This window comes from Lacerta agilis, chromosome 1 (genome assembly GCF_009819535.1).
Source record: "Lacerta agilis isolate rLacAgi1 chromosome 1, rLacAgi1.pri, whole genome shotgun sequence".
NCBI lineage: Eukaryota > Metazoa > Chordata > Lepidosauria > Squamata > Lacertidae > Lacerta > Lacerta agilis.
Window position 1 is genome coordinate 87,985,613 of NC_046312.1, and position 17,481 is coordinate 88,003,093.

The 17,481-nt window shown below is 41.6% G+C and overlaps 1 protein-coding gene across 2 annotated transcripts in view; it reads left to right on the forward strand.

Moving 5' to 3' along the window:
- Positions 1-16,486, forward strand: part of EPB41L5 (erythrocyte membrane protein band 4.1 like 5) — a 65,310-nt gene extending 48,824 nt beyond the window's left edge. The window contains exons 19-26 of one of the 2 annotated variants that reach the window (XM_033162036.1): positions 3,874-4,002; positions 5,458-5,519; positions 8,376-8,489; positions 10,112-10,205; positions 11,375-11,452; positions 12,124-12,165; positions 12,917-13,050; positions 13,672-16,486. In XM_033162036.1, the coding sequence (XP_033017927.1) occupies positions 3,874-4,002; positions 5,458-5,519; positions 8,376-8,489; positions 10,112-10,205; positions 11,375-11,452; positions 12,124-12,165; positions 12,917-13,050; positions 13,672-13,729 (711 nt within the window). In that variant the 3' untranslated portion in view covers positions 13,730-16,486. The remainder of the gene's footprint in view (positions 1-3,873; positions 4,003-5,457; positions 5,520-8,375; positions 8,490-10,111; positions 10,206-11,374; positions 11,453-12,123; positions 12,166-12,916; positions 13,051-13,671) is intronic. The other variant, XM_033162045.1, reaches the window with a different exon arrangement.
- Positions 16,487-17,481: the final 995 nt, after the last annotated feature.

Genomic DNA, 17,481 nt, shown 5'->3' on the forward strand with positions numbered 1-17,481 from the left:
GGAGCCTCAACTTCAGGATCTGTCCTTCCAGTGAGCACTCAGAGCTGATTTCTTTAAGGATGGATAAGTTTGATCCTTTTGCAGTCCATGGGACTCTCAAGAGTCTCCTCCAGCACCTGCTCTTTAGCCCTGCCTATATTCTGTTTTCGGGGAAGCCCCTGTAAAAGCTGAACAGATGCACGTGTGAATCTGATAGAAATTCTCGGGGATCTTCTTGAATAACCTAGACTGGTTTACAGTCTGAGAGGTAGCAGTTGGCACCATATCTTGTTGGGAATACAGCTCCTTTAATTGAGAACAGATTTCCTCCTAACACAGACAGCTTCTTGCAGGACCACTTCAGCCCCAAGGAGTCTCTATGCTAGTGCATGAGAAACACTCCAGGTTCCCTGACCAAACAGAAGAACCAAGTGCATTTCCACGAGTGATGTGGAGCTGCTCCCACTCTGAGGCCCAGGTCATGTTCTCTAAAATAATTCACATGGAACAATCCTATGGTATTAACAGCATCAAGGAAATACTGTACAGTATGCGCTGACAAGGTCCACTAGATGCCAGCAATTCATGGGAATGCAGGGGATATTTTTTAGTTCCCTGTGTTCATGCAAATCATCATCAGAAACTTTTGGGGTTTCAGCAATTCACAACACACTTTTTTCTTCTGCCTGGTTTGGTGGGGATTTTGGTGCTTTAAGTCTACAAGTGTGACCCTTGCCATCCAGCAGCATGCATACCTTCTGCAACCAACAAACAGATTTTATCAATGGGGGAGAGGGAAACTAGCATCATATTCCTCCTCCACTGTTCTTGGAATCAACTCCAGCACAGAATCTTCTTTCCTCTAGCTAGCAGTAATAATGAAGGGAAGCCTGTGACTAGTTACTCCTCCATCTTTCCCAGATCTAGCTAAAACTCACAACAGCAGACAGAATTCTGTATTGCCTTCTAATCATTTAATTGCTGTGAGACCACAGTGGGAGCCAATTTTTGGTTGAAAAGCAGGATGAAAAGGCAATGAGCTAATAAAGAATGGGTCTTTTTTGCTCGCTCTTTAGTTGGCAGGAATAGCAGAGCATTGTAGCTTACTGAGAGTATTTAGGAACATGCAGGTCCTCATGGTTGTTTCTGTTTTCTGAGCTATGTTGAAGCACCTCACGAGGAAAAAGTAGTTACTTCTGAATGCTCACATTTTCCTCAATGGCTTTCATCTGCCTTGTGCACAGTTCATGGCTAGTGTATTATAAAGATTACACAGTCTGTAAGAAGATTAGCCTTGGGGTTCTTTTCTGATGGCTCTTCCTCATAAACAGAAGTAAACACACTCAATCCTGATCAGTGTCTAAGTCTGTTTTTTATTGTGCTTCAGCTTTAAAAGATGAAGAAAACAAGACCTCAAGTGATTAAGGAAATGAAGGTGTCTCAAACAATAATTAAACTAAAAATATGCAGACCCCCATGAGTATAGGTTATTTGTTAAACTTACGTATTCAGTTTATATTAACAAACAAATGCCATCCGAATAGAACTAATGATTTTATGCACGTTGGTACCTGCATAAACTAGGTTCTGTGTTAAGGAGCCTTTCACTGTGATTAAAAAGTGTGGAGGGTTATAGCTGCCTTTGCATAACTGATGTGTGGATTTTTCAATATCAGACTATCCTATGCAGGAACCCTTAAATCCAGAACAGATCACCATGTACTTAACCAGTTTTGTTACCATTAAATGGATTCATTTAAGAGTGCCAAGTTATGTTTTCTTTTCCTCAGTGAAGGTGCAGCTCATTTAAGCTTTATAAAATCGTCATTTCCTTTGCGCCCAGAAGTGCAAAGTAACACAGGAACCCTGTGTTATTCACTGCCCTTTCAAATGCTTACAAATTGTGGTTTTAATGCTCATATACAATAACGCAGATGTGGCCTAACATAATTGAAGCTTTTAAACTTTTTAGAAAAGTTTTTGTTTTTCAGAAATGCTTGTATGTTTTATTTCATTTTGTACCTTTTTGTATGGACTGGGGGTGGCTCCACAGCCGTTTGTAGCGTCTGTCCCTCACTGCTCAACTTCCTTCCTTCCCACACTAACCTTAACCCTCCTTATGTGCAAAATATACATATAGCAAATAAGCAATTGTACCCGAGGGCTAAAACTTGCTAATTTTCTGGACTTCTCAGAATGGTTTAATATTTTACTATTACTTATGATAGCATAATGTAGGGATAATGCTGAAGTCTTGTGGGAGGACAGAGCTTCCAACAAGTTCAGCAACAAGATGAGAACCACAAATCACTGGCTCTCTATTTAGCTGTGGAGGTTTTATCTTACTGCAGTGGGTCAGATAACTTCCCCCCCAAATGGCATTCTGAAATACCTTCAGATTCCTTTCATAAACTGAGGATGCAAATAGTTTAAAATTCAGTTTGCTTTGCCAGCATTTATTTTCTTACGTTAGGACGGCAGTGAAATATTTTGCTGGAAAATAATCTCCCTGTTTTGTATTTGAAACTGTAGTATGAATGGCCCTATTCTTACAAGAGAGTTGCTGTTGTTTTTGGCAGCTTGCTGGACTGGAAGCTTGCAATGTTGGCAGTGCCAAGATCTAGACAATCATGCTGGCACTGAAAGGAGCAATTAATTTCTAAATGCACAGGCATTCCAGTTTCTTGAGTTTCTGGAATGTAGGGGAACAATGCAAGTAAAACTTCATTAGTGATTTTTTAAAAATGGTATTTTGTAAGATAGATACTGAGCAATAGGTGGAAAAAGTAGCTTGAAAATAGGACTAAACTCCATAGACACACCCACAGCTGGAGAAGCACCTCAGAACGACTCTGCTGCTCCTGGGACCAAGTCAGCTCTTCTGAGTCCTGCTTTCTCTCTGGAACCCTTTGTGGTTGAGTTCACTTTTAAGGGCATTCTACCGGGGGGGGGGGGAATTGTTCTACAACAGCAGACAGATTAAATAATCTGGACTTTTCTCAGCAACGATTGTGTCTACAAATCACTATAATTCTGGTTGGAAGGCAGAAAGAAACCCGAGAGGCAAAAAGAATATTGCCTCTCCCTATTTGGACATCAACAAGGAAGAGGAAGGAAAAGAGGAGCTGGGAGAAGAGGGAGCTAATTTTGATAAAATAGTAGTTTAAAAGGAAATGGATTTTTAATGTGGAGGTAAAATTGGAAAATTACTTTTTGCTACAAGTATTTACAAGGTTTATGGGAATCAAAAATTCCCCCCTCACCCTGGCCCCAATACCTTTTATTTTGTTTATTTATCGATATTATGTCCCACCTTTACTCCCAAGGAGCTCAAGGCAGTATATACAGTTCTTTCTCCCTATTTTATCCTCACGACAACCCTTTGAGGTAGGTTAGCCCTGAGAGACTGTGACTGGCCCAAGGTCACCCGGTGAGTTTCATGGCTGAGAAAGGATTTAACCCTGGTATCCCATGTTCAACACTCTAACCACTATACCACACTCACGCTCTGTGTTTCCCTTTTTATCCCAGCTTTATACCTGCACTGATAAGCATGTGTTAATGAGCACGTGCCCCTCTGATTTGGCTCTGGTTTCTTAGTGCAGTGTGTGTTCCAAAACATTAGCAAGCAGACCTTGTTCCTAGTCAGAGCTTTTGCAAAATGCTCCAAATTGTATATATTGCTGTTGAAACCACACATCTCTGATTGCACAGGCTTTTCTCCAGTACTCTATGTATTCATTCCTGCCTGTCGGTTTGAAGCATAATTATTTACAGGTTCTGGTTTTGAGACCCCCGATGGGGTGTCCCCTATGCTGCTCCCGGTGGCTGTTAATCTACCTGGATTCTCCCTATAGAGATGCTGCTAATTAATACACCTCTGTTACTTTGTAGCAGGAGGTGGTGAAGCTGACGGAGAAATGTCTCAACAATGCCATTGAGAGCCCAGCGAGTGCCTCTGTACGGCTGCTTCCAGACATCAAGAGCAACATTCTGAAGGCCCAGGCCGAGGCAGTGAACAAGGTAAGTGCTGTAATCCAGGCGTTGGCCATTGTGATCAGTAAATGCACATTTCTGCAGTATTTTTCTTTGAGTGACTTAGATCTTGCTAATAATCCTTGTGCCTGGTATGGAGATATTTTTTGTGGCTCCGGTTTTTGGAAGGCTAAGAAAATCCTGAGGGTGAAACTAATCTCTGTCATCTTGCGCCCTCCCACTTTCTGTCTGCGGTTCTCATAGAATATTGATGAGTAAAGCTTTCCATTGTAGACGGCGTGCAGACCTTTTTCTCAGCAAGTGGTGGCTTTTTTTTAAATTTAGTGTGAGAGAACCATCCTTTGGCCCCTCACACCTTTCCACATGGTAGTGTAGTATTTTTCTTCTTTGCTGCTCCCCTCCCTTCTAAAAGTCTTGCAAAATCTGCAGGTTGGAAGATTTGTTCTTGCTCATTCTTTTGCATCTTATTATTTTCCCTCTTGATAAAAAAATATCCTCGCCAAATAAAATGTCCATCTGATCTATGGCCTTTACCTGACCGTACTTTGCTTTGGGGCAGAAAGATGTAACTACTGATAACAAGAAGAGCTGCGGAATACCTTTCTTTATTAAATAAACATTTTGACTGGAGTTGATGATGCACATTTGCTGTGGTTACAATGTTAAATGTTAAAATAGTTTCCTGAAAATCTGATGGTTCAAGCTCCCTGTCCCCTTGTCGTAATTGGACCTTATATGTCACAGATGCTGCCACATAAAAAGTTGCTGCATTCTCCGATTCTCATTTCCAAAGCTGTCAGTTTAATATTACTCAGGAAATTATATTAAACAGGCGCATTGAAAGATTCAGATCCCAACTTGACATTCAGATCACAAGTGACTGAATACGAATAAGTACCTGGGGTCATACTTGATGTGCTCATGCTATACAGAAACACCAGAGTGAGATATCTCTGGATGCTAAGCAGGCTACAAGATACAGTATGGTTTTCTATCTCAGTATCCGTTCTGTGCAGCCTGGCTCCCTGCTGGTTTTCGAAGTGTAATAGTAATTCTTTTATTAATCAGGGCATTTGGAGATAGCTATGGGGAGTCAGTGGTTTGTATCTGCCTGTTTTTGATGCAACTATTTTGACCTTACTGAGTGGTTGGTTGTTGTTGTTGTTGTTTTTGTTTTGTTTTTTTGTCTTTATTACTTTTATTGTTGAGCTTAGTATTATACTTATTTTGTATTGTAAACCACTTTAGAAACCCTAATAAGATGCAAAGGTGGTGTTTAAATTTTAAAAGAAATATGTATTGGGATACGTTGCCCATGTAAAATGGGACTGTTTCAGATCTCTATTCTGTTTCCTTTTCACAGTAAGCATGTAGCCTGTCATTGACCTGTTGCAGAGGAACTGCCTTGCTTTTTATAAAATCATGAATCTCTGCAAAACTCACTATTTCTGAAGTGTTCTGTTATGTCTCTTTTTCTTTCAGGTCATGAGGGAGGACAGCATGTCTGGCAATAAGAACACCAACCTTCAAGATGCTGCTGGCAGGTATAGGCACTGAGGGTGAATTGTGCTGAAGGGTTTAGGCATAACTGCACTCATGGCAGTGCGGGCAGTTTACTTCAGTTACTCTGAAGCCACATGGGAAAGGTTCCCATAAAATTGGAATTAGCTGATAGTTTAGAAAGACTACTAACGTATATACTTGCGCATAAGCCGACTTTTTCAGCCCATTTTTTGGGCTGAAAAAGTCGCCCTCGGCTTATGCGCAAGTGAGGCGGGCGGTGGGGAAGGAAAAGCAGAGAGAAAGAGCTTCTCTCCGCTTCCCTCTCCCTCCCCCCACCCCACCGGGAAATGTGCAGGACGGGGGCATCTTCTCCGATCCCGTCCTGTGCGTTTGCAGCTGTCTGCGAGGTGGTTGGGTAGGAAAAGCAGAGAGAAAGAGTTTCTCTCCGCTTCCCCACCCCCCCCACCCCACCAGGAAATGCGCAGGATGGAGATCTGAGACGCCTCTTCTCCGATCCCTCCGATCCGCAGGATCCCATCCCGTGCGTTTGCAGCTGTCTGCGAGGTCCTAGCGCCTCCAGACACAAACTGGAAGGGTAAAGACGCCTCTGCCTCCACTCACCAGCAGAAAGGCACAGAATGGAGGATCGGAGAAGCACTGCACAATGCTTCCCCCTCTGTCAGTTGGGGGGGGGGGAGAGAAGTGGAGAGAAGCTCTTTCCTGCAAAAGGCACAGGACAGGATCAGAGAAGCTGGGGGCACTGGCTTGCCAAGGGTTAAAAAGGATTGAGTGGGATTCCTAGAGAGGTCAGGAAATACCAAGCCCACCTACAAAAGGAGGAGGGGGCCTTTGTCTCTCTCTTCTGCATGTGCTGCATCCCAGGCGCCTCCTGAATCCAGTGAGTCTCTGCTCATCTTGCAAAGGGTCCATTGGGGAGAAGAGGGGGGTCCCTGGGATGAAGGGGAGGGTGCAGGGAGGACCCCCAAGTCAAGGAACAGAGGCTCTTGCCCCCCTCCTCTCTGCAAAGCCCAGGAGGAGGCAAGGTCACAGGAGCTCTGCAACTCTTATCTTCCTTTGGATCCATTCACAGCTTGGCTGTTTGGGAAGGGAGGGTTCTTTGGGGAGGGAAGAAAAGGGCCTGAAAATAAACCCCCTCACACTCAGGAATCAGTCCCATTTATTGATAGAGGTTGTAGGGGGATGGAAATATTGGACATAAAATACACCAAAGAAATAAAAAGGAAAGCCTAACTGTTGGAAGAGGGGAGGGGGCAAATAAAAGAAAACGCTTATTCCTGTGGTGCAGAGTCAAGCCTATGGAACTCCTTGCCCCTGTTTTTCTTTGAAATAAATATTCAAAAACATTTAATCTACTGATGTCTCAATTAATGTAATTTTATTTATTTTTATTTTTGAAATTTACCAGTAGTTGCTGCATTTCCCACCCTCGGCTTATGCGCAAGTCAATAAGTTTTCCCAGTTTTTTGTGGTCAAATTAGGTGCCTCGGCTTATATTTGCGTCGGCTTATACTCGCGTATATACGGTATTTCTGTTGTTATCCTGAATGCTTAATTTACAAGTAGGCTTGACTTTCCCTTGAATTCATGAACCCAATGAAAGTGCTTAGCCCGAGAGAGAGAGAGAGAGAGAGAGAGAGAGAGAGAGAGAGAGAGAGATTACGTTTCCTCATTACTGGATTGGGAACCTGAGAGAGGGAGGATATCACCACCTGGCCTGCAGATCAAATGCAAGTATATGGAGGGTAGAGGAATTCCCATGGCTTAGTGTCACTTCTTGGCCGCCCTTCTGAGAGAGGCAGAAAAGGAATTAGTTTCAGTGCACTGGTGTGTGATGTAAATGCCATGGGAAGTCCTGGCACCAGCAACTCTTGGCTTCCCACAGGCTAAGGATTTGCAAAGATTTTTGTCTGCTAAATTGGTACTGAATTGGGTGCATAAGATGGAAAGAGAGGTGGAACTCTGCAATTCTCTAATCATGCCCGGCTCCAGTGCAGAATTCAGTATCCTGAGAATGTACGCTTTAGTTTTAAAATACTCTGTTTCTATTTTTATTCCACCTTGCATAGAAAGCTGCCTTATACCAAAGCACAGTGTTTTCCTGTCTAGCCTAGTATTAACTACTGTGATTTAACAGCAGCTGTCCAGGGTCTCAGGCTGAGATACCTCACCTGCTATTGGATTCTTCTAGCTGGAGATGTCAGGAATTCAACCAGAAATCACTTGTATGTGCTCCCATCACTGAGCTGTAGTTTCTCTAAGATGTTCAGGGCGGTGCTACCTTTATTGTCAGAACAATCCTCTGAGGCAGGCTAAGCCAAGCACATGTGACTGGCCCAGGACCACACAGGAAGCTTCATCACTAAGAGGAGATGTGAGCTTGGTTTTCCATGGTCATAATTGAATGCTGCTCAGCTCTTGCTATACGTAGAACTCTCTCAAATGCGTACTCTTTCCCTCTGTGTCTAGCAGAAGCGTAAAAAATTCTGCAAAATCTATCTATATACAGTCAACTTTATTTCATTTGCCCAGACTAGCAGAATTATGCTTTATTAAAATCTACATTACACTAAAGCCTTGGGCGCATGGTTGAAAATAGCTTAAAGTAGTGTTTCCCAAACTTGGGTCTCCAGCTGCTTTTAGACTACAGCTCCCATCATCCCTGACCACTGATCCTGCCTAGCTAGGGATGTTGGGAGTTGTAGTCCCAACAACAGCTGGAGACCCAAGTTTGAGAAGCACTGGCCTACACCTTGACTTTTTATTGCTAATGCAAAGGTTTGTTCACTGGAGAATAGTGGCAAAGGTGATATGATTTATATATATGAGACCTTAGAATTCCTGTAACGTGCTCATAGTCAAACTTCTGGTTTGTTCAGGAGCATTCTTCTGTCTGGAAAAGTTCAGAACAGCCCTCTGAGAGCCCAGAGCCCCGTGTTCCAGGAGCCGAGAGAGAGGCTGAAAGCGATTCCTATCTCCAATGCCTTCATTCCGTAAGTCCTCTGGGAGGGAATATTCTTAAGGCAGGGAAACAGCAGGAAGATTTCATAGAGATTAAGTCTAGGAAAGAATAAAACAGCTCAGCTTTTGAGTGGCTCACTCAGTTAATCCTAGCAATTTCTAGCCAGGTTAGCCATTTTGCTTGTCTGCCAGAAACCAAGGAACAATTAGTATGGCTTATTCACAGTCGAAACAATCAATAACAGAGGAACAGAACCCAACCTCTTAGTGGAGTGCTTCCTCTTGGACACTGTTGGTGTCCATCCAGCCCTGTAACAGTGTTACCATCCTATTTATAACACAAAATCAATATGAGAAATAATTTTTAAAGGCATTATAAATTCGGGTTTGCATTTCTTCACAGCCTTTTCAGTTGTGGCACCCAGAATTTGGAGCAACTTCCCATCACTGTATGCTTTAAGAAAAGCAATGAAAATGGTTTTATTTCTGTGAGCTTTTTCTTGGTAATTGTTCTTTTTCATGGATTCCACCACATCTACTGCTCTGAAATTTGATTGTAGCTGCTCCTGGATTTTTGTTTATTAGCCAACCTTTATGTAGAAAAGTGGATAAAAAGCCTTAGGAATAAAATAAAATCTTAAGCTCCCTTAGCTTTCTGAAGAGGACCAGTGTTGTTTTAGCTGTAGCCCTGCACTCTTAGTAAAGGGCAATATCTAAAGATAAAAGATTGTGTTGGTGTGCTTCAGGGCATATTAGAATTGCTTCATTCTAGCTGCATCACTGCTAACTTCCATGGAAACCAGTATGCTAATGAAGAGTCTTCGTATCATTACTAATTGAGTTCTCTCATACATTCACTGAATACTCTTCTCATGGCTTATGGTTGGAATTATAACCAACTCTGCTGTGCCCCTAATTTGCTCATTTATTTTATTTTATTTTATTGTTTCTAAACCATTAGTCCTTCATTTAATAACATGGTCCTTGCTGAGTTTGCAAAAGGCAAAGGGTTCCTCTCTCTCCTCCCCTTCCTCCTGCCTTTTCACTGATTGATACAAATTTTTACACCCTGCAAACCCAAAGAACGGTCACATCTGAGGTTTCACTGCTGGGAGGAATAGGATCAAAGAATCATTATCGCATAAGGAGGAATGAAATGGTTGAATGTGAGAGAATGTAAAAATACAGTGTCAGTTAAGACAGTTGTATGAAACCACGGTGATTGCTAGTCTTTTCATGACTTCATATGTTAAATAGATCTCTGAAAGCATTGTTGCCATATAGATTGTCCTTTTTGCATGTGCCCGAGAGTGGAAAGAGCTTTTGGCACCCTCTTATCTGGCCATTACTTGGGACCATGGATTCCTGTAAAGGAGTGTGTGCTGAATACTCTGGAATAATGTCTTTTTGCAGCCATCTGTCCACAGCACAATGCATTTTAGGGGGCTTGCCTGAGGCAGCAGGTGCTAAGATGCTGTCGTTCACATGACAAAAGACTTCAAAGGCAGCCTTTGCTCCCAGGCAATAATCTTTTCTTTGCCATGAGGCACAGTGATCAGTGATCATTTGTCATGTCTTCAGATTGTTTGTGAAGAGCAACACTGGTTATTTTGCACATGCTGTGTATGATGGTGGACATGTTTTCATCTTGCAGGAATGAATTAAATGAGGATAATGCTGCCTCTAGCCCTGAGGATTCTTTGAGTCCTCCTAATCTGGCTCCTACAGAGGAGGCTGCTATTGTAAAGGTATGTTGTATCTTTGTGGGGACTAGTAGGTTTTCCTGCATGAGTAAGTTGCAATTGCAGCACAGAAGAGTAGGGGCTCCATACAAAACACTTAGTTGTGCATTGAAACATGCAGCAAGATTCATTTTCTAACTGCAGCATTTCTTGATTCACCCAGAGACTTTGACTTTGTTCAGATATACCATTAAGCCATAGCTAAACATTACTATGTGTTTGAACTGTATGCACTCCCCTTCTCGTCTCTCTCTTATTCAGGGAAAGTCACAAGAAGATTGGGTGCGTCTACTTCTGTTTCTAGCTAACTGCAGCTTTTTATGTATGAACCATGGGACAAACCGTGGTTAGTGTTATCTATGGTTTATTGAAACAAGTCAACTTCAGATTGTAGCAATTTTGACTTACTTGTTTCAGTAAACCATTGTTAGCGCTAATCATCAAACTTCCAATCTCCTCCTCTTGGCTGTGCCAAGGGAAGAGGGTGCAAGCCCAAGGCTCATGCAAGAAACTCGTAAGAACATAAGAAGAGCCTGCTGGATCAGACCAAAGTCCCATCTAGTCCAGCATTCTGTTCTTAAGAGTGGCCACCCATATGCGTATCAGCAGCAGGAACGGAGCACAACAGCACTCTCCACACTTGCAATCCCCAGCAAAGAGAGGCATATTGTATTCTGACAGTGGAGGTAGAAACAATAGCTATTGTGGCTATTAACCATTGGTACCTCTTTATCCTCCATTGATTTGCCAAATAGTTTTAAGCCATCCAAGTTGGTGGCCATTTCTTCCTTTTGTGGAAGCAGATTCCGTAGTTTAGCTGTGCACTGCATAATGTTTAAAATTATGTACAAACTAGGGTTTTGAAAGCCTTCCACAAATGTCAATATTCTCTCAAATTGAAGAGCTTGTGTATAGGAAACCTTCTTTGGTTTGAGCCTCCCATTGCATGCAGTTTAGGGTAGCAGCAGTGGGATTCTTTGCTACCGTATTTTATTGTTTCAATGGCTTAATGAAAAGCGTATTCTTGTATACCAAACCAACATATAAGAGGAAAAGATTCACAAACCTCATCCTCACAACTTGCAGTTTTTTCAGAAGTGGATGAGATAGTAGGTGGGAAAACCAGCAGTTCCACCCAGTGACAGATTGTAATTTAATTAACTTGTGTTTTGCAGAACTCTCCAGAGGACTTAGAGATTTTGTTAACATCACAGGCAGAGAATCTAATTGACTTTACAGAAGCCATGCCTCGGGTAAGAGTGGAAATTAAATGGAACTCAATGATTTCATTGTGCTGTTGATAATTTTAGAAGGAAAACATGATTGATTTATGCTTCCATCATTTGCACACAAGGCATCTGTAGTTCCAGTTGATACTTGTCTAAGCTGGTTTCTCATGTAATAATTCTTTTCTAAGTGAGCTTTTGGACTAGTGGAGTTACATTAGAATCCTGTACTACATGTGCATGCAAGCAAATCTTGCTTCATTTTAAGAAGTCTGATACAACTATTCTGTGATTAGTACTTAGACTAGAACCCACTCTCCTGATTCTCTGTGAGTGAAGAAACAAGCCATCTGTCTGCTCTCTTGGCTTCCCTGGGCTCCTTTGGAGAATAGGGTGCCACCATTCATTCATTCATTTCCTTTTCTGCCAGGGATTTAAGGCCATGGTTAGTCTCTTCAACCTCAGTGATGTATAGGGAACACAGCTACCTCTTGGGATAGCCTTTCTTCTAGCCCTAGGTGTTGTGAGGAGGGGGTGCCAGTGATACTACCTTTGCTGCTGTTAAGCTATGTGACCTCTTTGACATAATAGGGTGATATGAGAGAGGGGAGGGCAGTGGAGAGCATTAGGAGAGCAATAGCCAAACACTTCCTATGTCTTTCTGTGTTTCTAAGATCATTTTTGCTTCTGGGTTTTAGGTGTCTTCACCGCCAGCAGTTTTGCCCAGGTGGTTGGTGCCAGTAAGTATATTCACTAATTCTTAAGAGTGATATATATGCTTTTATTTTTAAGCATGCATTCAGGTGATTGTTTTAAAAATAACTCACGTCTAACCAATAGTAACAGTAACTGAACAGTATATTTTAACCTGAATCGCGGAAGTTCATTTAAAAAAAGAAAAGGCTTTACTGTGGTTCTGTGCAATAAATTTCTCAAAACCCATCTCTAATATTGCATAGCACTGAAGAGTAAAAACTGCTTTTGCCATTCTCGTTTCACCAGTGTTTCCTTTTAGTGTTTGTGACAGTTATGGTGCCTTGGGAGCCTAGCTCTACTCCAAAGCAGCTGTGCTGTCTCTATATTCAGGGTTTTCCTTCTGAAGTAGATGCTAGGGCAGTGGCAGGCGAGAGACAGTGACATTTCATCATCATGAGAGGACAACATCTGATGATATGGGCAGCTCCTCTTACTCACCTTCAAGAACCCTTCCTGGCAAGTCCAGTGTTTCCTTCCCCTGCCCTCCACCCATGCAAATTGCCTCAATGACTTTGGTCATCCAGAGTTTGGATTTGGAAATAAGCCCAGCTGGGAAAACAAAAACAGGGTTGGAGCACTTAGCCTTCTTCCAAGCCATCGGTCCACCTCTGTAAGCATCTCCCTGTAACTGCAGTATCTTGACAAACACATTTTTGGGACCATGTATTTAAGGGAATACATGGACCAGGTTGCTTTGTGTGACCTTACTGACCTTCCTTTGGTTTTGTTTTGTAGAGTGGACTGGTTTCCAATGGACCTTTAGGGAATGATGTTGCCTTAGCTCTTAAGGCAGTGAAAGGCAGCACTGAGGCACTGACCATCTCTGCTGGCTCCCCACCTCTACTTTACTCACCTGAAATCATGCCCAGGTAAGTCTTTTCTCCTTGCTTTTACATTGGGTTAAGGGAATGCTATGCTACTTGAATTCTAATTTGAATCTTATTTTATTCCATGTGGGTTGGTTTTTTGTGTTTTTTTACTAGTTCAGTTCTCATATTAAACACTGGGAAGCACAATAATACTTTGCAATTTGCTATTCTTTTACCAAGTGACTTTTACCAGTGGTTTTCTGTCAGTCTTTGGGGCTCAGATTTGTCAGTCTATGTAACTGCTGCTGCATTTAAAAGAAATGCATGTACTACTGGGGCATTTTGTCAGAAGTGAGCATTGCAGGCATTCCGCTTATCAGCATATGCACTTCACTGCAGATAAAGTTTTATCATTGTTGGCTGTATGTGGCAAAGATGATTCTACTAACAGCGGCAGCTTTTAATTTGATCATTACAGTATTTACCCTTGGTGTTTCCCATGTAAAATAACACTGCATTGGCTCTGATAGGTATGAATTACCTTACCTCGTTTGGAATTGTTTGCTCTCCCATCAGGTTATTGAATTGATTGGCTGAGTTCATTCAGTTGCAGCACCCCTCTTCTGAGTAGAGCCTTCCCCTTAAATCTCCCACACAGATTGTGTGTTGCTTTCATTTCAGTCCTGCTGCAGAAGATGTTACAACAAGGCCGAAATGTTTACTTACCACTGAACTCTGAGCTTTGACAAAGTCTCATCTTCCTAGCATCTGCAACGTGCTCCTGGAATGGACTTAACCTGGAATTGACCCATGCTCAGACCATGGTTAAAACAAAATGCCTGGCAGTTTTACTGTGGATTCATGCAACTGGAAATCTAGTATGAAGAGCTGCTGGGAAGCCTGAGCACCTTTTGTAAAGTACACTGGAACACATTCTGACACGTAATGAAACCTGCAAGGTTTCCATCCATAGCAATGCTTTTGTCTATAAAGCTCCTTGCTGCTCTAGGGGTGTAAATAAAGTCATCACTGTGATGAATGAATTAGTAATGGAGAGGATAGGAACTTCTATCGCCACCTGCTGGTTGTTGCTATAAAAAGCATGTAGTGCTAATGGTGTTTTTTTATAGAGCAAGCTCTTCTTTCTTTCTTAACATCTCCTTTGATTCCTCTTTTGTACTGATATCTGTCAAATGTTCTTGGCCTTAATCCACTTTCTAGACTTTGCACTTTTGCTCACCGTGTATGAAAGAAACTGAATATGCAGCACCTTGATAGGTTACCCAACTGGCAGGTTCTGCTCTCTCTAGTCAAAGAGGCAAAGCAATTTTCTACCAAACACTTTTAGGCTACCATAGTGTGTGAGTGTAACTGTTCCACATTTTGTCCCATTCTCTATAAGATGTGTCTAAAATACTGCTAGTGCGTAAACCTCTGCTGCAGAAGAGCTTCAGAATGGAAAGGCGTGTTCCCTTGCACCTTTTCACTGGCTTCTGTTTGGAAAGTTCCTTCCAACAAAACTGAAAATTGTTTTAAGGTATGTTCTATGAACTTGTCAATAGCTGGTTTCTGTACTGTAAGTACAGAATAATTAGAATTACTGCCTTTTTTCTATGTTCCACTACAATATTTTTTTCTTCGAATGAGGTTGCAATTGGCAGGTTTTACATCTTGATTTCCTAGTCTTGTTCAGACACATTCCAGTAGTTCACCTATCTTCTTCAAATTAGACCAGTGACTGGACATTTAGTGAAAGAGTCTCCCTCAGTATATTGAAGTGCTAATAGTTTTGGACCAGTGGGGAAATCTTTTTCTACTACAAACTCAGGGAAATTGCTGTTCATTGGTGGAACTACGTGAATCCTAAGTTTAACTCATGCTTAGCATTGTTTTGTTTGTGGACCAATTTCTCCATGGGCATTGAGAGCCAACAATAAAACTTGGTAGGACACAGCTATTGGTTAAGACACGATTCTATTGTTCATGTTCAAAAAATAACTTTATTCTTTTGGTTTTCAAAAAAGACAGAAAAAAATGTAGAAATGTGATCATCTTTATCTTTCCAAAATGGCTCTCAACTCGCTGCCCAGTTGGAAGGGTAGGTTAAAAGAATTGGAGCAAGTTCTCTTAAACTTGATTTATTTAGCGTTGTATCTGTTTCAAGAAGCCATTTTATGGTGCAAGAAACCTTCCTTGTTTTGGGGATGGGTTGACATAGGCTAATGAACCAATTCACTATGAACAGCTTGATCACCCTTCCCTTTCCCCATTCCTTACATGGTAATTGCTGCTTTTGAAATAAGAGCAGTTGCAATGCTTTTTATATGTAGCATTGTGAGGAGCAAGTTTCATTTTTTAAAGTAGGCTCTGAACACTTCACCTTTACCAGTAGCTGAACTCCTATGTGCAAGATGCATCAGATTAGCATTTGCCTTTGAGATATCCCTCATTAACTATCAGCAAACTAGAGAGGAGGCTGCCTAAACCATTTCAAACAATCTGGAGGTAGAATCCAAATCACCTCATGAGTTTTATCAGTAATTTTAACAGAAGAGTGTATTTTAGATGCTACAGTAATTATTTTTAATATACCCCCGATTACAAGAGAGTGGAAGTAGAAGAAAGGTTAATCAACGGTTTGCTATCTAGAATGTTAGTGAAACTTCCTTGAATTTCCTAGATTTCAGGTATAGCTAGTTTCTAAAATGTTGCATGTTAGGGTTGTTAGAGAATGACTAAACAAAAAGAATAATAATGTGTTACTCCGTGTGATTTAGAGTCCTATGCAAGCCAAGCCAAAAACAAAGGAAAAATGGACAGATGCTCAGATGTAATAAATTGTTCCCATTTCCACTATTGTAAAATTCTGAATTACTAGGAAGTCTTAGACTACAATATTGCTGACCACTATAGCTATCAAATGTATTTAAAAATATATATAGCCAAAATTGATTATTCATTTGACTGATGGAGGAATAGTGTGCAAGACACAGATCTCATGATCTATATTTATATTTTATTTAATGGTGGAACCTACATGACTAGCAAAGTAGACAGTCTCTTTCCTAGAAACAAATGCCTATTCCTGTTCACAGTGAGAAACTGGGTGTGGTATATTGCCCTTGTTATTGCCATGCAGTTCATGTTGAGATGTCATCAGTATTGAATGGTTGCGTTGTACAAAAGAAATAATGCTTATTGTGTCGTGCAAACACTGTCATATGAAAGGTGCAGTTATCACAGACGGAACTCAGTCTTTCATAAATGCAATATGTGTCGGTGGAGGTGTAAGGTTGCTCACCTGAGCATTTGGCTGTAAGACACTGACTTTAGGGGTTAATTAAGGTTGACTGCATATTTGCAGATTACAGTTACCTGATGTTAGAAGGATTGTACTGGTTGAGAGCAACCACCATATTGAGAAATGCTTGGAAAGTAGCTTTTGTTCTGCCTATTGCAGGGGTGTGGAACCTGGTGCCCTTTAGATGTTGCTGGACTACAACTGGAATTGGAGACATTTGAAGAGCCACAAATCCCCAACCCTGGCCCAATGCATGCAGAATTGCACTTTTGTTTATAGCAACTGAGAGCCAGTGTGGTGTAGTGGTTAAGAGCGGTAGACTCGTAATCTGGGGAACCAGGTTCGCGTCTCTGCTGCTCCACATGCAGCTGCTGGGTGACCTTGGGCTAGTCACACTTCTTTGAAGTCTCTCAGCCCCACTCATCTCACAGAGTGTTTGTTGTGGGGGTGGAAGGGAACGGAGAATGTTAGCCGCTTTGAGACTCCTTCGGGTAGTGATAAAGTGGGATATCAAATCCAAACTCTTCTTCCTCTTCATAAACTAGTTCATGGGCCGACCATGCTTAGGCAGAGTTCATACATTTACCAAATGACAATCCTGTCTACATGCTAAAGGAATAAGTGCCAGCCTTGGCCTCCAGCTCCCCAAACCAGTAGTGTGTGAAGCAACAGCTTTAGATGGAGTCCTATACATGTGTAAAGCCAATGGAGAATTATGCCTCTGTGTAGAGTCTGCAGACCACACATCTTGTATGTTACAGTACATGCACAGTAGAGTTTGTAAGGTGGCTCAGTCCTCTATCTATCTATCTGGTGAGCTACACCTTGTGTTTCACTAGTGCTTATGGCTGTTTTGTTCTCTGGTGCAAACACTGAATATCAACAGTCATCCTCCTGGAGCAAAATGTTCAACTTTTTTCTAACTGTGAAATTGATGGCCCTGGGGGAGGTATGGCATTCCACATGCATCAGAGAATAGGGAGCATTCTACTGCAGCACCCCCAGCAGAAAGGTTTGATGACTGATTTGTTTATCCTCTTACTTCCCTCAACTGGACAAACTTACTTTAAAGTATGTAAGATTTATTATTTTGAGTTAGAGTATTTTGTTTGTTTAAAAAAAATCACTTCCACTAACTGCTGTATTTGTAATTCTTTTTAAATGATGTAGAGCTTGACACTAGCTCTGAG